Source organism: Kryptolebias marmoratus, linkage group LG22 (genome assembly GCF_001649575.2).
Source record: "Kryptolebias marmoratus isolate JLee-2015 linkage group LG22, ASM164957v2, whole genome shotgun sequence".
Taxonomy (NCBI): Eukaryota; Metazoa; Chordata; class Actinopteri; order Cyprinodontiformes; family Rivulidae; genus Kryptolebias; species Kryptolebias marmoratus.
Window position 1 is genome coordinate 8,618,673 of NC_051451.1, and position 24,764 is coordinate 8,643,436.

The 24,764-nt window shown below is 40.3% G+C and overlaps 1 protein-coding gene across 4 annotated transcripts in view; it reads right to left on the bottom strand.

Moving 5' to 3' along the window:
* Nucleotides 1–260: 260 nt before the first annotated feature.
* The window catches only part of LOC108247406 (bone morphogenetic protein receptor type-1A), a 46,709-nt gene continuing 22,205 nt past the window's right edge, over nucleotides 261–24,764 (bottom strand). The window contains exons 3-13 of one of the 4 annotated variants that reach the window (XM_017435512.3): nucleotides 16,719–17,015; nucleotides 9,589–9,751; nucleotides 8,720–8,822; nucleotides 7,442–7,541; nucleotides 7,267–7,354; nucleotides 5,945–6,080; nucleotides 5,382–5,574; nucleotides 3,960–4,257; nucleotides 3,572–3,747; nucleotides 2,634–2,764; nucleotides 261–2,352 (exon numbers count right to left, since the gene is read on the bottom strand). In XM_017435512.3, the coding sequence (XP_017291001.1) occupies nucleotides 2,227–2,352; nucleotides 2,634–2,764; nucleotides 3,572–3,747; nucleotides 3,960–4,257; nucleotides 5,382–5,574; nucleotides 5,945–6,080; nucleotides 7,267–7,354; nucleotides 7,442–7,541; nucleotides 8,720–8,822; nucleotides 9,589–9,751; nucleotides 16,719–16,782 (1,578 nt within the window). In that variant the 5' untranslated portion in view covers nucleotides 16,783–17,015 and the 3' untranslated portion in view covers nucleotides 261–2,226. Of the gene's footprint in view, nucleotides 2,353–2,633; nucleotides 2,765–3,571; nucleotides 3,748–3,959; nucleotides 4,258–5,381; nucleotides 5,575–5,944; nucleotides 6,105–7,266; nucleotides 7,355–7,429; nucleotides 7,542–8,719; nucleotides 8,823–9,588; nucleotides 9,752–16,718; nucleotides 17,016–24,764 lie in introns of all 4 variants that reach the window. The other 3 variants (XM_017435509.3, XM_017435510.3, XM_017435508.3) reach the window with 3 other exon arrangements.

Genomic DNA, 24,764 nt, shown 5'->3' on the forward strand with positions numbered 1-24,764 from the left:
TATTATAAAATCTGCATTACTTTTAGTTATAACAACATAAGGTAACTATTTTAAATACTGCATTTACTTAACTATGATTGCAACTAAACTTCCTGGAATGCTAATATATGGTAATATTTCCCCCCCTTCTAATTTGGAAATACAAATGGGATTTTAAAATTTTGAAAAAGGTTTTATATTTTAATTACAAATCTTAAAAAAAAGTGTCATTGTTTATTTCTGTATTTTCGAGTTTCTGTAGTAAAATATTTGCACAGATCTATTTTGGTGAATTTATATTTAATGTTTCAAACAAACAGTGTTTATAAAAGAAAAAAAAAAAGTTTAGCTGTAAAGATTTCTTTCACAAATCACATACCTGATGTACAAACGGGATCGACCCACAATGGCATGTGTGCAACAAGGGAAAATAAAAACCTGTACATTTATTCCAGATTATAATCCTGCATTTTATTTTTGTATGTGTTGCGTAACTTTTTATTCCCTTTTTTTTGTCTACGGTATTTGTTCTTCTGAATTTGGTCATTTTGATGCTGCAAAAATGTAACATTCTCAGTTTTAAAAATAAACATTTTGAGTTATTTTACTAAAAAAAAAAAAAAAGTCACATTAACTATTAAAGAAACTACATTAAAACACTTTTCATAACATTTTTGAGTTTTTTTCTTCCCTTTTTAGTTTATTTTTTCCAAATAAAACTTATTTCTGACCCATTTTTTTCCAAAGCTTCCTGAGGAAAAACAAGTTGAGAGGAAAAGAAGAGCAGACACTGACAGTCTGTGTACTAAAATAAGGTTAATATTTACTTAAAAATTGGTAACTTGGACAGACTGAATACGAGTTTTTCATTTTTCTGGTAAACTCATAAGGCACCAAACCAGATGCTGTACAAACAACAACAACAACACAACAATATTTACCGTTTACATATTAGAGATTTTTCCTATTCTGGGCTCTTATTTTTACAAAGGAAGGCGTGACTTTGCCCACAGAGCTGCATCATCCTGCTGCCTGCAGTTAAAGGAACAGTCTCACATTAACCATCAGCTTAGCAGAAAGACAGGAAATGAACACACCGTCTGCTGAGGTGCACCGGAACAGAAAAAAAGAAACATTTCTGCTCCTAAATGTAACACTTTCGGAGTGTGTATAAGGTGGATTTCATCTCTTAAGCAGGGGAACTTGCTGTGCCGAAACACAGCAAGTTATAAAACATTCCTGATGTGATTACAGCTCCGCGCTCAAATGGTCAACGTAGGTCATGTGACCACATAACTCACTAGGTGCAGATCTTTTAGATTCTGACCTTCTGAAAACATCCTGCAGGACTCTCCGCTCTCATTAACTAAAGAGCAACATATGTTTTCAAATTTCCCTTCTAACTTTTTTCCCATTCAGAACTTTTAAATCCATAAACCCACTGTTCTGTAACACTATTCTTTTAATTAGTTTTCATTTCAAAGCCTGTTTGTTATTTAATGTGGTACATGTGAACACAAAATAAAAAAAAAAAGGACAATAATTGGGTTTTTACCACTGCAGCGTGTAACCATCTCAGAGAAACTCCCGTTGCTGATGGGCGGAGCTGGGTGTGTAGCCCCGCCCTCTAACGCGTACCCCAGGATCTCAGCGAGACAGACCAACAGGAAGTGGACAGACAGAAACAGGACGGCACAACGTCTCTTGGAGGAGCCGGCTGGACTCCGCGGAGCTCTCAGGTGAGGCTCGGCGTCTGAGAAACATTTATTTACACATTTCCGTTCGCGTTCTCAGAGTACCTTGTTCGGTTTAGAAAGAACCTACTGGAAGATGGAGATATATTCCTTTATGGCAGGAGAACTCAATCCTGAAAAGAAAAGAAGCAAAAAAAAAAAAAAACAACAAAACAAACAAAAACTAAACTGGGCTGCTTTTTTTCTGCTCATCTCATCTCAGTTAAATGATATTTATCGTCATGTTTGGCTTTCACAGAAAGCGTCGAACCCAGTTGTCTTGTTCCAAACGAAGAACTCGGCACAGAAAGAGGAAGAGAAGGAGGCACACAGTTCAGCTCTGAGGAAGGTTATTTTCCATCATCTCCCAGTTTCTCCTCCTCCTCCTCCTCCTCCTCCTCCTCCTCCTCGTCCCGATGAAGGAGGTGGGCTGGGAGAACCTGGTTCAGTCTGATTCGGTTCGAGTTCAGAGAGATGGATGTGTCTGTGGGAGGCCGAGGAAAGACGAGGGCGGTCAGATCTTGATGTCCTGGGACTCCACCATCTTGGCGAGCGTCTTCTTCACTCTGAGGATGGTGAGGCGGGAGGCGGGGTTATGGGCCCAGCACTCTGACATCAGCTTCAGCATGGCTCGAAGGCACTGTGGAAATGAGAACACTTTGATAACAGGTTTTCAAACTGCAGAGCTTCATTTAGAGCTCATCTCCTTGTATTTGTTGTTTGTTTTGGACTATGGTCGCTTGTCTTGAAGGCTGAATGTGAAGAAATAAGAGGCGGATCAAGACTTTTAATCAGTTTTTTATGCATCAACGAGAGCCAAGAGTGAGCTTTATTGTCCCCTAAAGTTAAAATCTCAGAGCTGCAGCAGTCAGACCATGAATTAAGTGTTTTACGCCCCCATCAGGAATCACAGAGTCTCACCTCATCGCTGTTCCAACGGTTGGACACTGTGGGCCGAAGTCCTTTAACACAAACCACCTCCAGCATGTCTTCATAGGAGGGGTCAGAGGGCACCATGTCGTAATACGGCAGCTGGTAGTCCTCCACGATTCCTGCACAGAGACCCGCATTCACTCAGAAAAAGACCAGAAATGATCCGCGTTGAACATTTTTTCTGCTTCCTCTAAGGGGAAAACAGGCACCTCTGATAAGAGAATTAATTTGACAAAACAGGAATCGTGACAAACTACAGGAACAAAAATTAGTTTCTACCTGAAAACCACAATAAGACTTCAGCTTATGACTTGAAGATTGGATATTAAAGTAACATTTAATATTATTTATAAGGCTCAAGAAAAAATACCTGACATGGGGAGGATTTTGTAATTTTTAAATTTTTCTTTTCATGGTCCACCTGTTTTTTGTCCTGTGTTGTTAAAACTGTTTTGATGAATTACAGGCTGCTAATCCCCCAATTAACTCATTCTTCCTCAGCATTGTTTTAATTACTGAAGTGACTGTCTATCCATCCATCATTTAGGAAACACCTGGCATCAATAAAATGTCTGTCTAATAATCCTGATTATTACCCAGGACCAATAAAGTAACTATCAAGCTTATTACCTGGGAACAATAAAGTTTCCATCTATCCATCTGATTATAATGTGGGATCAATAAGGTATGCATCCACCTATTTATCTACTTTCTCTTTCCCTGTCTTATCTGTCTACCTCCTGATTGTGGACATTGTGATCTCCTGGTTGGGAATTTTTAAAAGACCTTTCTTTGTGCAGCTTCTTAAATCGTCCAAGTTGTAGATGTATTGTAGAATCAGCTCCATTTTTTTTTTTTTTTAAAGAGTTAGGGCGTCAGGTATGCATTATTAAAAAGCCCAACTCTGTGTGTGAGTGCACACACACCTCCGGTGACGCAGCGTCTGGTCATCTCCCACACGATGAGGCCGTAGCTGTAGATGTCGGCCATGATGTACGCCTGGAAGTGATTCTTGTTGAGGCTCTCCTCCAGGACTTCGGGGGCCATGTAGCGCCTCGTTCCCACTCGAGTGCTCAGAGGGACGTCCACCTCGTTTGTGTCGCTATGGTAACCCAAAGGACAGTTCATTAGGATCTTAAAGGTGCTTACGGCTGCGTCTCAGAGTGGTATTACCGTTATTAAACAAAACCAACAATAATTTACCATTCGTCTGACCGCTTTCATTCACACAGACCCAACATTTATATAAAAGATCTGAGCAGAACCCGAAGTCTCCAGGCTTACCAGCAGGTCAAGGGAAAAGAATGAAATCACCTGTTGAACTTGACGGCGAGGCCGAGGTCGGCGAGGCAGCAGGTGCCGTTCTTCTTCACCAGGATGTTCTTGCTCTTCAGGTCTCGGTGGGCGATGGCCGGCTTGCCCTGCGTGCCGTAGATCTCCGTGTGCAGGTGGCAGAGGCCGCAGGCGGCCGAGTAGGCGAGCCGGAGCAGCGCCTGGGCGTCCAGCGTGGTCAGCTTCAGATAGTCGTACAGAGAGCCGTTCTCGTGGTAGTCTGTGATGAGGAAAAGCTGCGTGGAGGTGCCCGAACCTTTGATGTCCGCTGCGATGAAGCCTGCAGGACGGAGGAGGAACGATTCTCACGTTTGTAAAATAAGGGTTGGGGAATTACTGGCTGATGTCAGATCTACAACTAACACATGTCGATAGATTTAAGCCCCAACTTATTTATTTCTGAGGAGGGCCAGTTGGGCAATGCCTGTCCTCCATACAACTGTGGAAATAAGGCCGTTTGTGGCTCAAAAAAACCCATAGAGACATTGATTTAGGATTACTTTCACTTTAAAACAAGGAGTTACTCAAAAACTTTTGACAAGAAATATCAGATCTTTGAATGATGAGTCTGTCATTAAACAAGAAAAAGCAAACACCTATAGAGCATTTAATGTACCTCGTTGATTCGTGAGGAAAATCCTTCTGTGGAGCAGAGAGGGTTTTTTTTTTTTTGGTTGGTATAAAAATTGTAGGCTATTTATTACACATGGCTGCTGTCTGTTAACCGTTTTGTAAAAGAAGTTGTTTTTTTTAAAGCACTTAAACTACAGGACAAAACCACATTATTTGCATGCTGTTTTGTAATTGTTTTTTGAACTTAAATTTTATATCTTGGCTGATCTTCAAATGATGTCAGAGTCCATATTTCCAATTTAGAGCCATCATGAAATAGGTTTTAAGTAACAGAAATAAAGATTGTTACTTAGGAAGCTGCCTACATCACAGTAGACCATGACTCTTTTTTTGTTTTTTGATTTTTATAACAAATATTGTGCTTAAAATAAACTTTAATTGCATCTAGTTGGTTAGCCTTTTGTTTAAAATGTCATAATTCATTTTTCACCAACACTGTTGCTAATTTAAACACGTTATGTCTTTGCTGAGCAATAAAAAGAACAGTGAGCTGGACCCACTCCTGACAGGAAGTCTGAGGTGATGCTCGCTGGAAACAGGTGGAGGTGGAGCGAACGCAATCAGGATGCTGATCTGAATTATTCTTTTACAGGTCAAACCTTATGAAAGGGAAAATTAAACTAGCTAAAATAACATGGAGGAATTTTATCTTTAAGATAAAAAATAAAAAACTCCTATCACAGATGATCGATATATTTGTTCACTCGCCCAGCATTAGTAGAAAATTCCTGATTTTCGGTTTATCGAATTTGAACGCTGTGAAGCTCCTACCGAGGATGTTCTCGTGTCTCATCAGGACAGTCTGATAGATCTCAGTCTCACGGAACCAGCTGGCCTCCTCGCGGGTGAAGAAGACTTTGACGGCCACCTTCTCGCATCGCCAGCGGCCCAACCACACCTCGCCGTAGCGACCTTTACCGATCTGACGGACCATCTGGATCTGCTTGGCGATGGTCCGCTGCACCTGAAGGACACAAACACAACATCATCTTTGTTACTAAAGATCAACAACAGAATCTTTACAGGCTATAAAATCTTTACACTAATCATCATTTACCTCTAGTTCTGCGTTAAACTTCCGATGTGTTTCTGATTTCTTTTTAACTTTTCTTCCAATCAGCCAAACTTTGTAATCTTGAAAGTGGTCAGGATCAATATTTTTAGGGCTTTCTGAAGGTCTTTTCTTTTCTTTAGTTTTTTTTTTTAAATCAGTCACTAGTTTTAAAATAAACACATTTTTATTGCTATTTTCCAGTAACAAATGTCAGGAAAATGTTGTGTGTAGTAGCTGGGTGTAGTTAAAGCTGAAGATGAGTGTTGTGTGTTGTTCCTACCAGCAGGGGGAGCCCTGAGCCGCTGCCAGAGCTCTGTGACTGATGAATGAGGTCTTTCAGTGACTCTCCGCCTTGGATAAAGACTTCCTGTTCCACGTCTTTAGGATACCGCTCACGTTCAGCCTGCCACTTATATCTGTTAAACACACACACTCTGGCTCTTTGGTAATAAAAAAGGTCATTTTTGTCAGAATAATAATAATCAGTAAATTTTTTAAAATTTGGTGGTGTGATAGCTATCAAAATACATGATTTTTCAGTGTTTTTGATTCAATTTTTATGCTTCTAACACAATTTCTGCACCAGTAAATGATTGTTTGGGGGTTAATTTAAATCAAACTCATCAGGATTTTTGCTAGAAAACAACTACGTAAATTCAGAGATCAGTGAGAGTTCAGGATATCTTCGAGCAGCTCATTTCCTTTTGATCTTAGCCCCAATTTTTGCTTTAATGCTCTCCACTCGATTTCCTCCCCCCAAAACTCCCCTTCTGTCGACTCTCGTCCTCACAGCTTTTAATCGCCGTTTCTTTTCTCTTTCCACCTGGCGGTCTCTGATTCCATCATTCTCCCTGACTCTGTTTACAACCAGGGTTTAATTTACCGACTCAATATCCGTAGGGTCCCTAGACTGTCTGAAGTGAAGGCATCAACTTTTGACTGTAAACAAACGAATTGTAATTGTTGGCAACAAACCCGGACTGCTGATTTTGTTCATTTATTACAAATTATGTGGCAGGTTCATATTTAGTGGTTAGTTTTATCATAGATAATGCACATATTAAATAAATTTAAATCAAAAACTGTGCATATCATACGGCTCTAATTTCTAAAACATTTATGTGAAAAAACCTTCAGTAAACTCACTTAAGCTAGATGAAGACAAAATATGTCTGCAAAAAGCATGAGGCTTCAGGAATTTTAAAAACCTTTTTAACATTGTTTTTATTGCTTTAAAAGTTATGTAAAGTTATAGTTTTTCACACAAGATTTAATTATCTGCACGCAATAAGCAGAAAACAATCCCGTTATCTTTTAATATTAGCCAAATTTACACTTCTTAAACAACAAAAATAAACAAGTCATTTGTAGATGTAGAGAGTTAAAATAATTCTCTTGTAGATTTTTGAGGTGTGATTTTTAACTTGGATTACAATCCATTTTTGGACATATATTCCTAAAAGAAATATAGTGTTTGCCAAATCTGCAAAAGATAATTTAGCTGTTTTTACGAAACAAAAAAAGCAGCTTTTTCCCCCCAGAGCTGAAGCGTTCCTGCAGTTCTGGAGATCATTTTTAGCTCGTGTTCAGGTGAGCTCCTACCTGTAGTAGAAGATGATGGTGATGCAGATCAGGGTGCAGCAGCAGACGGTCATGGAGATGAGGAAGGCCAGCCAATGGGAGCTGCTCTCTGCAGACACAAGCGGCACTGAGGTTAGTTAAAACTACGGCTCAGCGCTCACCTAAACAACCGCTTTCAGATCACCTGATAGGTTACCGATGGGAATCTGCGGCGGCAGGGTGGGCTTCAGGTCTGTGTTACAGAAATCTGTGTTGCAGCACTCGATCGTCCTCCTGGTCTGAGCGTTGGGAGAGTCCTGTCAATGAAACCAGCCACCCGATCAGAGAGCAGAATCAATCTAAAGCCGGATCAAAACCTCTGAGGCTTCAGGTCACCTGAGCCCGAAGTGAGTATTCATTTAACATAAAAACTGTAAAATGATCCTAAACAACCAACCCCAAAACACTGAGGCAGAAACAAAGAGATAAAAAAAACCATACACAGATTCATAAACTAGAAACAGTATTTCTCAACACTTTAAAAGAAAATCACTTAAATTATATAATTTTGCAGAAGTTGTTCTGGTTTTACAGCAAGAACTAAAACACCTCAACCTGCCTCCCTGAACTGAACGTTTCTCCGTCTGTAAGTTAACTCAAAGTTTATTCAACTATATTTCTGATGCACTAATCAGACCCTCCAGGATTTCGCGATGTTGCGATCGCAACTATTAACGCAAAATCAAGCAAACCCTACGAAATCACAACTTTGCCCAAAACATTGCAACAAACCCAATATTTATTGTTTCTGAAGTGATTCGCCACCGTTTCTGTAGTCTAGTCTCTTCTTTGTGGGTTTGTGTAGTGTGGAATACAAAATAACCCCAAATAACTCACGAAGAAGACACGTGACGTCACATCCTGTGAACATCAGAATGCCGGGAGCGTGCAGGAGCAGCGACCGGAGACAAAATGTGTGCTAATGCTTCACATTTGCCCACAAAGATTTCAACAAAGGACCGCGCAAACCAGTTTCCTCCCCAGCTGCAGGAGAGTGGGGGGGAAGCAGTTTTGCACGTCCTGCAGTGTAATCATGGAACATAAACGCATCGACAAACACTTTGTGTCTGCAAAACATGTGAGGAGAGCTGCAGACCAGGGACAATCCAGAAATGGTCATGAATGTCAGTTTAGAAGCTATCAAAGTTCTCAAATAAAGCATCTTTTGAGAATGTCAATGTTTGTTGGTAATTATCTTACAAATCTAGTAAGTATTTTTGGTTTGTATATTAAAAGTTATAGTTTTTTTATTGATTTTAGTTAAAAAAAAAAATCACAACTTTTAGGAAAATGCCCTAACCCTAACCGCAAAATCAGGCATTTTAGCCCGCAACAAATCACAAAGAAATGCCCGCGTAATCCTGGAGGGTTTCTGTTTGTGCAGGTGATCACACCTGTGTGTGTGTGTGTGTGTGTGTGTGTGACGTCAGCGTACCTTGCACTGGAAGTGGGAGCCTTCGTACTTCATGCAGCCGGAGGTGAGCTGAATGTCTCCGTTCTCGTCTTCCTCGATGATGGCGAAGCACTGACCGTTGGTCCTGAAGACGCAAACAAACATTCACATCAAGAAACTGCTTTGAACCAGAAACTAGTCAACATATCTGCAGATTACTGATGAATCTGGATGTTTCCGGTCTATTATTTGATATTTAAAGTGACTTGTTTTTCACAGCAAACCCAGAAAACAAAAAGAGCTTAAAAAGGTTGCCATTTAATAAAATATGGAGCCTTTTTTTTACCAGTGACGAGAGAAATTAACACCAATTTAAAACCAATGTTTTTAACAAACCATAATTAATGGAAATGTTAGTTCTCAGCAAGTTTAGATCACAAATAACTGAACTTTTTTATAGTTCGATAATATGAAAAACACATTAAAGTTACTCTGTAGAGACACACTCACTGAAAGCATTTCTGCCCTTAAAGAAATCAGAATAATTAAAGTTGTAGTATTTGGAAAAGACACTAATAATTTATGAATCTCTCTCTGTTATAAACAGCAACAATGTAATAAATAATCTGCTGTCACACACGGAACAACCAGAGGTGGGTTTCGAAAATAGACCAAATATTTATAAATTAAGTTGGAGTCCTGGTTTAAAACTATTTTTTTTCTAAATCAGATTTAAAGGGAAATATTTCTCTGGTGTTCCGAGTTTTAAAGCTCTTCCTGTCTGCACTGTGCAGGTAAACACTTGTGGTTTAATCTGGAAAACTAACATATGAGTTTAAATTTACAGCAAAACGTGGGAAACGTCTGCAAAAAAGCTGAAACAGGGGAAGATGGTGGCGCCTTGTACTCACTGGCAGATGTTGTTGGTGGTGTCGTCAGGACAGTGACCCGAGCAGTTGCAGCTCAGGAATCGAGGGAGGTCCTCGGGTGCGATGGTCGAGTCCTCACTGGGACGCCGGGCCTCAGGTTTACCTCCCTCCCCCTGCAGAACATGGTCTGGGTTCTGACCTGCAGCTGAAGTGGAACAAAAAGTCAGGACCAGAATAATGACTTGTTACAGAAACTGGATGCCTGATTGGACACAGAGCACGTCCTCAAAGGTTATTCCAAATGTTCCTATCAATGTTTATTACCCAGGATTTTATTTCCATAAAACCTTAAAGTGTCATCTCCTATTTTCTGCAGATTTCTAAACTTTTCTTTAAATGTTTGTTACAGAGCAAACTCTGCTCAGTTGGGTCGTTTGAAGAAAGTCAAAATTTATTCTGCAGGAGGTGAAACATTCCTCCTCTATCAGCTGACGAGAGGCTGCCTGGAGGCGGAGCAGAGGAGGAAGAGGTGATGAAGGTCCATAAGGAGAGCAACATGTGGGCGTTAGGGTAAAGTTCACGTCATCCAGATACACAAATCCTCCTAATCCTTAAAACCAGAAAGACAAACCTTTGTTTCTGTGCAAATGTTCGTTATCCAACTCAGAGCACCATTTTCTCTCATTTGATTGTAAAAACAGAACTAAAAGATGAATTTATTGGATATTAAGTTTAATAAGAATACAGTGAAAACATTACGATTCACCTCCTGGTTTAGTTTTGATCAATTCAGGGCTTCTTTAAACTTGTTCAGCTTGAGGAAAGAAGGATTTCTGTGACTCTTTCCCGATCAGCCCATCTTTACTGCCTTCGTCTGTTTATCTCCCTTTCTTCTTTAATCTCTTTTTTCCCCCTCTTTGTCAAACTCACCTGTTGATTTTTTATAACCCCCCTCCCTCCTTCCTCGTCTTTTTCCACATATCTGTAACTGTCTCGTTCTGTTCTTTGTCTCATTCCTTCCTTCTCTCCTCGGAGTAAAAACTCAGGAGACGTGTTGTGGGTTTTTCATGTCTGGACACGAGCCGTCTGCACGCCGACACTTTGAACCGCCTGGTTACCGTGGCGACGGTCTCTTGGCCCGCCCTGTCTTCGTCGCTGAGGTTTTCCCTCAGACTGAAACTCAGACTGTGACTCACGCTGTGCTTATTCCCAACAAAACAAATAATAATAATAAAAAAAAACACTTGAAGTTGTACAATTGTTTCCATTCCATTCGCTGGTGTTAAAATAAACAAACAGTAAATTTATTCAGTCTAAATATGGATGATAATGTACATTTTACACTTTAGATGACTTTAAGCTTTAATTTGAATTTTTAGTAAAGACAAATTGGATTGGTGTTTATTTTTTTTAAATTTAACTAGAGCTGTCAAAGTGAACATGTTAAAGTTGTGTTAATGCTATCTTAGTAAAATACAGAAACATTACTGTTGTCAACGTGAAGGAATTAGATTTAAAACTATTGTTTAATTATGAGTTTACTTTTTAGGTTTTAGTGCACACATCTCACGATATCACCTGCAACACAAATTTAAAGCAAACGCTTACTGAATGAGAAGAAAAACATTAAATATTAGTATTTTTACCCTTTCAGTTCACTTTAGTATGCTTACAATATCTAAATAGAAGACCAAATCCGCTTTTACCAACAAATACTGTAACTTTGCTGCTTGCTCTGAACATTGTAACGCTTTATAGACTAGATAAAAAAAAACGCAATTAGGATTTAAAAATATAAAATCACTTTAAAGCTGCATTTTCTTTGACAACCAGCAGGGGGCAACACCAGTGACTAAAAAAAAACAAGACTGGATCTAAATATTGCCCAAAAGTCTGTCATTTAGGACATGGTCATAAAAAACAAGCTAAATTAAAAGGCAGCATGACTTTAATTCTTAAAGATGATTTGCTTCTTAATGGAAGACATTTCTCAGATGAGAAAACAAAGAAAAAATAATTCATTTGCCTTGAATTCAATTTACTAGATCAGTCCAAAGAAACATATCCAGAGTCTGTTACTGAAAACCTTTCAATGAGATTGACAAAAAAGTCATAAGTTTAATTAAAGATGTTTTTAAGGCTTAAATAAACATCAGAATTTACTGTAGGCTGAAATCAATATGCTGCAACACCAGTCTGTCCGGGTGAAACTACAATTGTTGATGGATTACAAAAAGCCTAATCCCAATAAGGAAATCTTAACCAGGTGAGTTCCAAAACTGTCTGTTAGAAAGTAATCTGGATCAGTTCTGTTGGACCCAACACAATAAAACAACTTACACATAAACTGACTGTCACTATTTTTCTCCTAAGTCAAAGATTATACCAAACAGTCCAAGGAAAAAAGGCACAGACCTTAAAAAAGGGTTTTATCTCTACAAGTAAAGACAGCAATGAAGACAAAAAGTTGACTTCAGAAACTATTACTACTATTGTTGAATGTGAAAATAAAACTGATCGGACCGGTGACTGTTTCTGTTCTGACTCCTGAGCAGGTAAAAAACTCACTAAAGTTAGAAAAGAAACACATTTAAAAACGTATTTATAGTTCACAGCAAAAACTGAGGGCTTTTTAAAGATAATTAACACGAATAAACAAGGATCTCGATGGCAGGACTGAATCAAAGTGCTGCCGCCTGAAATCTGATACAGAAACATCACAGAAGTTCTGACGGAGTGAGACATCTTCACTCCAGCACCGAGAATCAAATAACATCTCGTCAAACCAGATCGATACTTTCAGCTGATCAAACGCGGCGCTTTGGCTGAATAGCTGAAGCTTAGAAATTACAGATACTCATTCAGGCAGATCTAACTAAAACTGTAAAATGTTTCCAACAGGAGGCACAAACAGTTACCAGTGTATGTCTCGGGCTCTCTGATTGGCCAAAATCCTGTGAGTGACGGCAGGTAGGAGGGACTGTTGCAGCTGAAAATGTCCTCCTCCTCCATCCACATGTGTACCTAATTGTAGAGTCAGTCAGAGTGGAGTCTGAGGTCTGGCAGAGCATGCTGGGTAATTCAGATGTGCCTCAGGCTGACTGTTTCAGGCTTCAGAGTGAGGATCCAGCAGCTTTTTTTATCCTTCGTGTGAGCTGCTGGTGAGTCTGTGAGAGCAGGCGCTTGTTTTTGTGTGAAGCAGCCGGTTGGGTCGGCAGATTCTTTCACAGAAAACCAGAAAACGAGTCTCACAGGCTGTAAATAAGGAGTCTGTCAAAGACGGCCAAACCGACATCCAAAGGAAAGGCAAATCCACTGCGCGTTACTACTCTACATTTGCTTTTTATGAGCATTAAAGAAACGCTGTTGACAAATATTTTGAAAACTGAACTCGTGCAACCTAAAGGCCATGCAAAAAAACAAAAAGTGGAGCCAAAAACACAAGGATTTTCTCTTCAACGTCCAAAATTTACATTTCTTTATAACCAATCTGTCTGTAAAGAACACAGTGAATAAATTAGTTTCTGAGTCTAAAAGTTTTACTGAGCTGGTTGGGACAACCCTGATCAGAACCAGGATGATTTAGATGGGATTTTAGTTTTGATTCTATTTGGTGTCGTTTGTATCTGCTGTGGTCACTGCAGCGTAAAATGTGCGTACCCAGAAAAGTTACAATAAAGCTGCAGACGGCGTGTCAAGTGTAAATTTAAAAGGCTAAATTGAGAAAATGACTAATTTCTGAGGTAAAAACAAAATAATTGATCATATTGATATACTAATTAGAATATGTATTTTTACAGTTTCACTCTGTTGATGCTTTCTGAGCAGCAGACTCTAAATCTCAGCTCTGTGACCTCTCCGAGTCTCTGGTGTTTGTTGGTCGGAGGATTCAGATCAGAGGCTGCTGTTCTCTTGTTACCTGCAGTCATCATTTCGGCAGGTCGATACGAGAGAACAAAACATCCTGATATCCATCTGAGCTGCGTTTTCACTGTCACCCGATCAGTGTCCTGACACATCGTCCTGCGGGAGGTAGGGCACCTGTTCGTCGCTCACACCTCAGTTTACTTCACGGCTTTATGAAACTAAAGCTTTGTGAGGCGATTAATTCAACTTAGAATTAGATGTTTCTACAGCCTTTATTCTCCTATTGCTAATTACTTCTCTATGTTGATGATTTTTTTATTTATATGATACTGACAGAAATGACAGTACAAATCAAAATGTCCTTACAACCTTTTTCTGAGGTCACCCGAAACTGTAAACTACCAGGATGCGATCAGTTTGTCACAGAGATTTCTTCAGTGTTTACAAACCTCAGGTGTGTTATTCAGTCCCTCCAGGATTTTGCGGGCATTTTTTGTGATCGTTTCGGGCTAAAATGCCTGATTTCGCGGGGCATTTTCCTAAAAGTTGCGATTTTTTTTTTATATAATAAAATCAATAAAAAACTATAACTTTTAATATATAAACCAAAAATACTTACTAGTTTTGTAAGATAATTACCAACAAACATTGACATTCTCAAAAGGTGCTTAATTTAAGAACTTTGATAGCTTCTAAACTGACATTCATGACCATTTCTGGATTGTCCCTGGTCTGCAGCTCTCCTCACATGTTTTGCAGACACAAAGTGTTTGTCGATGCGTTTATGTTCGATGATTACACTGCAGGATGTGCAAAACAGCTTCCCCCCCACTCTCCTGCAGCTGGGGAGGAAACTGGTTTGCGCGGTCCTTTGCTGAAATCTTTGTGGGCAAATTTGAAGCATTAGCACACATTTTGGCTTCGGTCGCTGCTCCTGCATGCTCCCGGCATTCTGATGTTAACAGGAAGTGACGTCACGCGTCTTCTTCGTGACTTATTTGGGGTTATTTTGTATTCCACACTACACAAACCCACAAAGAAGACACTAGACTGCAGAAACAGTGGCGAATCACTTTAGAAACAATAAATATTGGGTTAAAGTTGCGGTGTTTTGGGCAAAGTTGCAAAAAGTTGCGATTTTGCGGGGTTTGCTTGATTTTGCGTTAATAGTTGCGATCGCAACATCGCGAAATCCTGGAGGGTCTGATTATTGAGTTTTACTGTCATTTTGTGTTCACCTCAGATGTCTTTACAGAATATTGTAGATAGTTTTGTGTCTGAACTCAGAGTGTTGTCTGCAGGAAGTTGTTTCCAGCTAAATAAATAGTCCTGAGAGAAAATCCGTTTACAGCCTGAGGTACAATAAAAGTAAGAAAATACGCACTGCGGCTAAACTTTAAGCACTGAACGCAAACTCAGACATTTAACAAGACAAAAGGTCAACCGTTTAACAAAGAGATACAAGCTAAAAAAAAAGCTAAATAAGGTGAAACGTGACCGCATTAAACTCGTCTCCGTTCCTGTTTGTCGTCCACCTTTACAACACGAAGCTCTTCCAATAAAGCGCCACCTCCCTCTAATTCACCGGCTTCCTGAAGAGATGTTTACTGTGCTGACTCAACGTTACCACAGCAACGGCTGAAAGCTTCTCAGTGAGGTCATTAACCACCTCGTTAAAAACCTCGACGCATCAGACAGAGCAACGAGACGTTACGGTTTATTTATTTATTTTTAAAGAGTAATAAGTGCTGCTTACGTGGCTGATTTTAAATTCTGCACAAAGATGAGCAAAGAGACAAACCGTTAATTACACGTTTTGTTTGCCCACTACATCCTGTTACTGAACTTTTAAAAACAACAATAAAACGTCTCCTTAATTGTGTAGGTGAAGCACTCCTCAGCTCCTAAACACGTCCGTCTCATAGTCCGTTTCCACGTTTCCTGGGTCATCACACGCTGCCACCCTTATCCCGTTTGTCCTGACAGAAACGATAAATCTTTTAGCACGGTCGGGAGTTTCGCTCCGCGGTCCGCGGAGAAGAAATAAACTCCGCTTCAAAGAGCAAATTTGTCTCCAGAGGGAATGAAGGATATTTCCGGAGAACAATGGCTGTTTGGAGCATTTAGCGCCGCTGACAGCTCAAACTGTGCCATACAGGAAATGGTTTATGGGTCGAGAGGAAGTGTGAGCGGCAACAATCAGTTCAACAGCTTCCTGCAGGCTGGAGCGGCGAGGAGACGACAGGGAAAGTTTCTATGCGCTGAAAAACTCTTATTTACTCAGACTTGGAGACAGAAATTGGACTGAAAACCAGCAAGTTTTAGGATTTTTAAGTCCTCTGAACAATGTAAGAAATCTGTTCCCTGAAAAAAAAGAAAACAACTAAAGAAGCAGTTTTTCTGTTTGTTTCGACACGTTTTTCAGGCCTGAAAGGACGTTTAAACATCTGTTTTCCCAGTATGTTATAACTTTTAAAGCCGTGTTTTATTCCCATACTTCAAATAAAATCTAATTCTCCTGATTTATTAAGGACATTTAAATTTATCTCCTGCAGCCTCTTCTAATATTTCAGGTTATTAAAACACGGCTCCCTGAAACTGATTCTGTCTGTTTGGTTTTCTCTGTAATAAAACTTTCTTTACTTTGCGTCTCGCACAGAAGTGAAACAGCTTCTCCCTTTCCTCTGCAGATTACAGCGAGTTTGTCACAGGCGGCAACTCTCTGATATCCAGCAGGTTCTTATCAGCGCCTCGGCGATTGGGAAACTAGAAGGTGACCTTTCTCATGTTCTTGTTTCTCATGAACAAGTTGCTTCATTTTCCTGCCAATAACAAACAGATCGTCCTGTTCAGATGAGCAGAAAAACCTTCTTTGGTGTGAGGATGAGGGAGGTAAAACATTAACCATTACATTTTTAAAACACATTAAAAAACAAATACACTGAGTTTGTTTTTCCCCCAAAATATTTTTGATAAAGGAAACAAAAAGAAACCTGTGAATCAAGTCAACAAAGGGAAATTAAACCCACTCCTTATTGCAAAGAAATAAAGTTATTAACGTTTAATAAACTTCATCTTTTAGGTAATTCTTGTGTTGAGGCCTCTCTGTGTTCACTAAATACTCATCTGTAAACAATAAATTCTGTCAAAAAGTTAATCCAGTTAAAATTAAACTCTGTTTATTAATATAAAACCTCCTTTTTGGTGTAGAACATGTTTAAAAGCAACACCTCGAGTTCAGAAAGACCATGGATGAACTGATTGTGGGTCTGTAAAGAGTTGGAAACTGACTGTAAATGTCTTACCATCAGTTCTGAGAGGAAGCAGAAGTGCAGCAACCATCAGAGCCAAACAGGACAGACCCGCCATTCTGCAGCCAGCCAGAACCGGGACCCCGACCAAGCCTCTGTACGCGGAGTGAGTTCCGCACTGAGAGGAGACGCTTCGACCCCGATTCAACTTTAATCCAAAGCAGGAGAAGCTGGAAGGCAAGAGGAGTTCTGAAGGAGGCGCAGCAGGAGGCGACACAACGGGCTCAAGGTTCTGATGATGAAATCACATCAGGTCCACTTGTGTCTCACTGGTTCTTTGGGTACAAAACCCTGAAAGAGGGGACAAAGATGAAAGATTTTATTAAACACTGAAAAAGGGGTCTCCTTTTTAACAACTGTTTAGAAGACAAAAACATTATTTCAAGTCTGTTCATCCAAATCTTTTTTCAAACTTAAAACAAATGGAAAGAAATTCAAAACTGAACACAAACCAGCTCAGAGATGAAACCCTCAAAATTCAAGGACAGGCTGATACAATCAAGACAAAATCCCTTATAAAGCCTCCTGGTATTTCAGTAATGACCCCAACAAAAATGCATTTTTCCCCCCCATTCAACAACAAGCATCCTCAGAATTCAGTCCAGTATAACTTTCTGACCAAAAAATGTCCATCTTCAACACATTCCCAAAAATTGTTGTTGCAATTTTCCAATCAGCAGGCAGCTGTTCCTAATCCTCCAATATTTCTGCAGGAAGCTTGGCAAAAGCTGCTCCATGACAAGGCTCCATCCTACAGAGCTGATCTGTCAGCTGTTAGATGAGAAACGTGGAGCCTGGTTGATGAGGACGACGGAGGACTTCACCAGTGAAAACCAAAGAATTCAAGATGCCAGAAACAGATGAGGTGAGACAAACTGCCTGGGATTATTTTGGTTTATAAATCTATAGTTTTTTTTCTTAAGTTGACATCAGTAAATATAGTAATCACAACGATGTTGAAAAGTTGAAAAGCTGTAGTACAGTGAAAGAAGGCGGGGTAGACACTCGGGGAGTCCTGTTTGGCTCCAGCCCCCCTTCATTTTTAGCGTATCGTGACCCGGTGACCCCTGCCGGCAAGGACTCCGACGGCCCAACTAACCACCAAATTATTTGTCCAGGGATGTTCTGCAATTACAGCCGCTGGCCCCGCGCAGCACTAATAACCGCATGTCGCAATTAGTGGGCGCCGAGAGGGATGGAGGGGGGCGGGGAGGGGGGCGAGTCCGTGTGAGTGTATTAGTGGTGATGTGTGGCCGGTGTCTGTCACTTTTCATTTGCCCGGGGGGGACAAAGAGGTCCGACCTGTGACCCACTTTTCACACATCTCTGGCTGAGGAGACGGAGAACAAAGGCTCTGTACAGGCCCGGCCCAGAATATACGAGTTACAACACTTTTATGGGCCCCTTCGAGCCCCGTTAGCGCTCACGTTGCTCATACTGTACTCTGAAAAGAAATCTCAGCCCAGGCCTCTTCTCTTTAGATTTTCCTTCCAAGCAGCCTTTCCTGTAATCTTTCAAAGTGTTCTTGATCAACAGTTCTCCAGACTTTCTGAAGTTGCAGACTTCCACAGTTTTTGCTTTTTTGCTGATACAAATGTGAAGGGGTGGGGCCGATTACCTTACAAAGACTGGGGAATTTAAAATATAAAATAAAAATACAATATTTTTTATCCTGGTGGTCAGGAGGTTGTACTCTATGTCTGAAAAGACAAAAATCAACATCTAAAATCTATTCTAAAAAGGTAAATATTTTCCTGAAAAGGCAACAGGTTTTACTTTCAGCTCTTTAGTAACTTTTACTAATATTTTCATGTAGATGAAACAATTTTAAAATGACCACAACAATTCTCAAGTTCAACATAATTACACATTATTGTATTGTTGGGAAGGGAAGAGAAACTAAACTGTGTTTTGTTTATTTAAGTGTTTTTGTGAAAAAAAGAAGCCATTTGAGAAGTAGACCGGAGGATCAGAGACGAGTTCGAACATGACTCCACCGAGGAGGAGGAGTGAAAGTTATCCGACTCCTGGAGGAGGGTATTCTTTCTCTCTTGTTTTCTCTGTGAGGTCTTAGATTTTGTTTGTTTGTCGACCCCTCTGGTATCTCCAGCGTGAGCTGCGGTGATTTCAGAGTTGCCATGTCCATCATCAGTCACACGTGTGTTTTCAAAGCGAAGTGGACGTGTTCGGTGATTTAAGAAGGGTGCGTGTATGTGCGTGTGAAGGGGAAGGATGGGGGAGGTGTGCTTCCTGTCTCGGGGGCTCACATCAGGCCTGCCTGGTCTTGTCCTGCCTCCGTCTGTCTGAAAGTCTGTGTTTTATCGCAGCGAGCTGCTGTTGTCGTCGTCTTCGATCTCCAAATGGAGCGAGTCGCCGCAAACAAACTCGTGTTTTTGTTGTGGCAATGAGGTGAAGATTCCTCCACTTTTTTTTTTTTTTTCCTCTTATCGACACCAAGACGCGGCCCAGACGGTTTATTTTTTTATGGCTCCCACAAACATACGCTCTGTCACTTACTGCTCTGCACACGCCCTGACTCTGGTTTTATTTCCCCCTTTTAAACACGCTCCTGTGTTTTTATAAAATCATAACTGAGGCCGCTTGGTGGTGATAAATGAACCAAAATGGATTACAATATCCTCTGGTTTCCCCATTATTAGATCTCATTATGGTTGTCTATTCAATTACAATACAGAAGAGTGCTAGAAGGACAAAGATGGATTCTAAGTTTGTATCTCTACCTGAAACATTTTGATATGAACCCAAATATGTTCCACAATTTTATACATGAACATTTCAGCTGAATTTGACCTGCTACATTTTTATATGGCATCTTTTGTTCCGAAGAGATGAAACATTTTGCCAGTTTTACTCTCTTAATTGTAACAGTTAATAGAAATGCTCTGATTCTGGCTTTTTTTTTTTTTAAACAAAATGTGGTTGATGTTTGAAAGCTAATAATGTTTTAGTTATTTATTTTCCAGTTAATGTCAGAAAAACAATCAAATATCCGCTCTAGTCTGTGCAGTGACGTAACCAGGATGGTTTATTTTGCTGGCAGTTTGAAGAGTATTGTGTACAGATATATACATTTAGCAGTGTTAGACATAGTTGGTTGTGTAGATATTCTTAGGCAAAGACCAGAGCGAGTTTTGAGTTTTTAAATCAAAGACTGAGACACACACACACTGCACCTGACACCAAACCTCCAAGTGCAGCTCGTCTTCAATCCTCCTCCTCAGGGCAGGACACCAGGACCTCGAACTTTAGGATGGAAGCGGTCAGGGGCGGAGGCACGTTCGGTTGGTAAACAGGTCCCAACTAGAGTCTGATTCAAGCAGCAGGACTGTTGTTGGATGGGCTACAGAGAGACATGAAACCCAAGCAAAGGAAGGGCAGGTGGCCGGAAACCCGAACAACATGAGGGATAAACCGTTCACGTGATTCTTTGAAGTCAGCTGCATAAGCTTTATAAAAAGTAACAGATCAGTTCTGAAGTACTTCTACCCTTCATCAAATTTGATCCAAGTTCAAATTATGAAATACATCTGTATGAATCAATCTTTCTCAAGAGAGCGAAAAAAAAAAAGGTAACAGAATATTCTTTGTCAAAATGTTTCAAAACACCACTGTACATAAGCTTGGACATAAAACAAACAAACAAACAAATTTATTTGTACCAACACCAGACCATGGAATCTGGATCCACATCTGGATGATGACACGGATGAGTTGCATCAGTATCAGGGCCCGATCAGTCCCAACTGTAAATTAATAACAATGCAAGTGGATAAAGATCTCAGACTTTCCCTCCTTCCAGTCTGATGTGAACCAGCTTTTTTGGGGTTCAAAACTTTGTCCCATCCCCCCCAACCTCTTCTGCTCATCTCTCAGGTTACTAGTAGTCAATGAAGCGAAGCTGCTCCTGGTACCTGGACGTGACATCAGAGTCTTGGAGGAGGAACATTCAGTGTGACGGGAATGAAAGAAGGCATTGTCTGCAATCCCACCTGTACAGAATAAACTGTTCTTATGGGGAACCAGTGAGCCATAGCTGCCCCCCAGGGGAAGGAATTTGAGGTCACACCGCTCCGGGGATCCTGAGAAATTTAGTGGGATGGAAACCAAAGTATTGGTTTAGGGTTTTATGGATGCTTTAGGTTTCTGCCTGCAATAACGTTGTATTTGGCTGAAAAAAACAAAAAACAAAAAAAAAACACTTGAAAAATTTAGGAAAATGATATTTTAGTACTGCGATCCATGGTTTCTGCAGCAGCCTGGATAAAGTCTATCATAAAATAATAAATGATGTTTATTCTCACCTGGATTAGACTATTCTTTTGGTGAAAGCACAGTTTGTGTATGTAAACTGAGTGAACCACAAGACTTCTGGAACTATGTCCTTTGGTCATAGATGGGGAGAACTAAACAATATATCATATCAGCACAAAAAAACTCATACTAACTGTAAAGCACAATGGCGGAAGGCTGGTAATATGGAATTGTTTTGCAGGCCCAGGACCTGGGCATCTTGCAGTCAACCACAAACTCCAAAAGGACTAACGTCAAATGTGAGGCCAGCTAAAACTTGGGTCTTGATAGAAAAGGACAATGATCCCAAACCCAGCAGCAAATCTACAACAGCTGGATGACAAACAGAAGACTTACGGTGTTAAAATGATCCAGTCAAAGTCCAGACCTCAAACTGACTAAAATTCTGTGTTCAGACTTTAAGAGAGCTGTGCAGAATGCAGTCAACTTGTTTTGGAAACAAGAAAAGTATATTCGAATAAAATAATTTATTGTAAAAAAAACTACAAAAACAAAAAGGGTGGCATGCATTAATAATTTATGCCCAATTCTCCCCACCCTGACTTCTCCCTCATCAGGACAAACTGCAGCAGGAAAGGCCAGACATTGATAATCAGCCCTTAATGTGTCTTCACTTCCTGTTCTGAAAGAATGGCGGCAGACTAAATAAAAGTGACCGCCTGAAAGGCAGGGAGCAACAGCTTCTGAGCTCAACAAATAAACGCAGTAATGAGGGAAGATTGGCATCAGAGCTGCAGCTGGAGGAGAATATTGACAGAGATGGATCACAGCAAGGTCAAGGGATTCCCTGCCGTTTGTTTTTACAGATTTCTGTTTCAGCCCTGCTCTCCAATCTGCAAATTAAGAATCTTTTTTAAAAAAAATGAAAAGCAGATATTATGTAGGTGAAAACACTCTTTGCTAATTTTCTTGAGACAATTAATTGGTTATCAGAACAATTCCAGTTGACTCCTTTTATTGTCTGCTGCTGTTAAACAGTGTCTTTAGTTGATCCAGCCATTTATTTTCTCCATGCACGGACACAGGGAGCCGGCACCCCACCTCCAGGGGCCATTAAATGAGAGGCGAGGTATCCCTCGGACAGATTGCCAGTCCATCACAGGGCCACACAGAGACAAACGAGACCGACAGTTACTGACACTCAATCACACCTAAGGACATTTTTTAGAGTAGCCAATTACCCCAACATGACTGACTGTGGGAGGAAACCGCATTACTCAGCAAGGACCCACACATGCATAAGGAGTACAGGCAAACTCAACACAAAAAGGCTGCAACCTTCTTGCTGTGAGGCGACCACTTCAACCACAGCTCCTCCTTCTTTTCTGTACTTCAATCTATGAAAGTACCAAAATGACATCCCATTTAACTTAAAAGTGTTCCAGTTGCAACTTGGAAACCCAGCATACTTTGCAAATGTTGTTCTCAGTAACCAGGCTAACTATTATTCGCAATACGTATATAAAAGTAATAAATATAATGCTTTTGCTAACAGATAATGTATTTCTATGCATTCAGTGTAGCAACATGTTTCTTAGTAGGTGTAGTACACTGCTAAATCTGTAACTGATTTAATGAGATACAAACTGACATACTGTGGCTATCACCACCAGTCATACTGGATATTGATGTCGGGGTTGATCAGGAATCTCTGACTTTCCTAGCTGATTTTTCCCAACTTGGAAATCCTAACTTCAGAGTGAAACGCACCAATACAGTCGATGATCAGCTAAAGGATGATGCATCTCTCAAGTCCTGTGTCAGGTCTTTGCTAGCTTTCTTGTGGTTTCATAAAGACTTTTAGATCCTGTTCATCCGATTGAGAGTTTTGTAGGCCGGCAACTTCTTTTTGTTTTCCCCCAAATATTTCTCACGGACACACTGCACATCATGCTGAGATATACCAATAGTTTGATTGTTTCGTTCAACTGATGAGTCATGATGGGTTTGTTAACAAGCTCATCAGACTAAATAAAAAGTTGAAATAAGTCAAAGAAACTTTCACACAACTTAATCTGTGATCAGTGGATTATGGAGGGTAACTAGTAGGTTTAGGAGTCGTGTACCTCCCATCTTTGCCCATTTGGAGAGCTTTACATGATAGAATTTTCTTGGATTTACTGATATGGACTTTAAAGTAAACTATGCTCTGACATGAGATGATAAAGTGAAAATTTGAAATTAGTTATGAATATTTAATGAACTACCAAGAAAAAAAAAAATATATAAAAAAGTTATGGTGGGGGGCGTAGCGATGAGCCTCACAGCAAGAAGGTTGCAGGTTGCCTCCCATCTTGAGCCTTTCTGGGTGGAGTTTGCATGTTTTCCTTGTACATGTGCCGGTTTTCTCCAGGTACTTTGATTTCCTCCCACAGACCAAAAGCATGCATGTTAGGTGAATTGACAACTAAATTGTCACTAGGTGTGAGTGAAAGCATGAATGGTTTGTCTCTATGTGGCCCTCTGATGGACTGGCAACCCTTCCAGGGTGTCCCCCGCCTCTCGCACAGCGACTGCTGGAGATGGGCTCCAGCTCTGCACGGAAAAGCGGGTAAAGAAAATGAATGGACAGATGGATGTTATGGTTATCGATAAAAACCAATTATCTCTAGCCCTACTTTCTTGCCTTTCACTGTATCATCTTCCCATTTCAGATTCTCATTTCTCCCCTTTCCTCTTCATTTGACTCATTTCTCTTTTTTATGATCTTGTGCCCCCTCCTCCTTTCCTTACCTCATCCTTTCTTCCTTCTCTGTTCCCTTCCCTCACTTTCTCTGTCCTCCCTCCAGTTTTCCATCATGCTTCCCCCTTTCCCTTCATCTTGGCCACGTTCCCCATCCCCTCCAGGGGCCCCTCCTTGCAGGCAGGCCTCTGGGTGCTGCAGCAGCCTCCCGTCGGTGTCGGCGCCCTGCCTGACATGCCTTTCAGGGCCTGGGAGACTGCAGGCCAGACTTTCTGGCTCCACTGCCATTGTTTGCTTGGCTGCTCTGTGCCTCTTCCCCTGCCATGGATTAGCATAAGAATACCCAGAATACCCCGAGCCACGGCGAGTGCCGCATCTTCAGCCTCCTTCTTTCCTCCTAATCCCCTTCTTAATGGTCTTTTACTCACTTACAGTTTTTATTTAGATCTCAAATATTGTTTTTCTGTTACAAAGAAGTTTATTTAAAAAAAAAAAAAAATTAAACTAAAGTTAGAGAAAAGATTTTACAGCCTCAACTGGGAAGTGAACCCATAACTGTGCCAGTGCCTTGCTTCATTTACAGGTAATTGCTGACCTATTACAGAGTGCAGAGCTTAATTGTGTTTAGTTTAGATTGATGATTCTGAGAAGAAACCTCATGTTTAAGAAAACAGCCGATAAAGACTAAAACGACAAAAACCTCAGTGCAATGGAAAAAGCACAATTTTGCATGTGGTATTTCAAATGTTTAGTAAAAATCCTGAGTGCATTAGGATTACAATTTAACTTGCTGGCAAGCAGAAGAAAAAATATAGATTAGATGGTAAAAACAATAATCATCAATGGAAGTCAAAGCAATCCATATTATGAGCAATGAAGACTTTTCAACCAAATTTAATTAAAAAGAAGTGACTTTTATGTGTTTAAGAGCACATATTCAGGTGTCTGGAGTCACTACCAACTCAAACTCTAATAAAACCCAATCCTGTCAGTTTGGCGCCTCAGTCTCAAAAATCTCTCCTTTA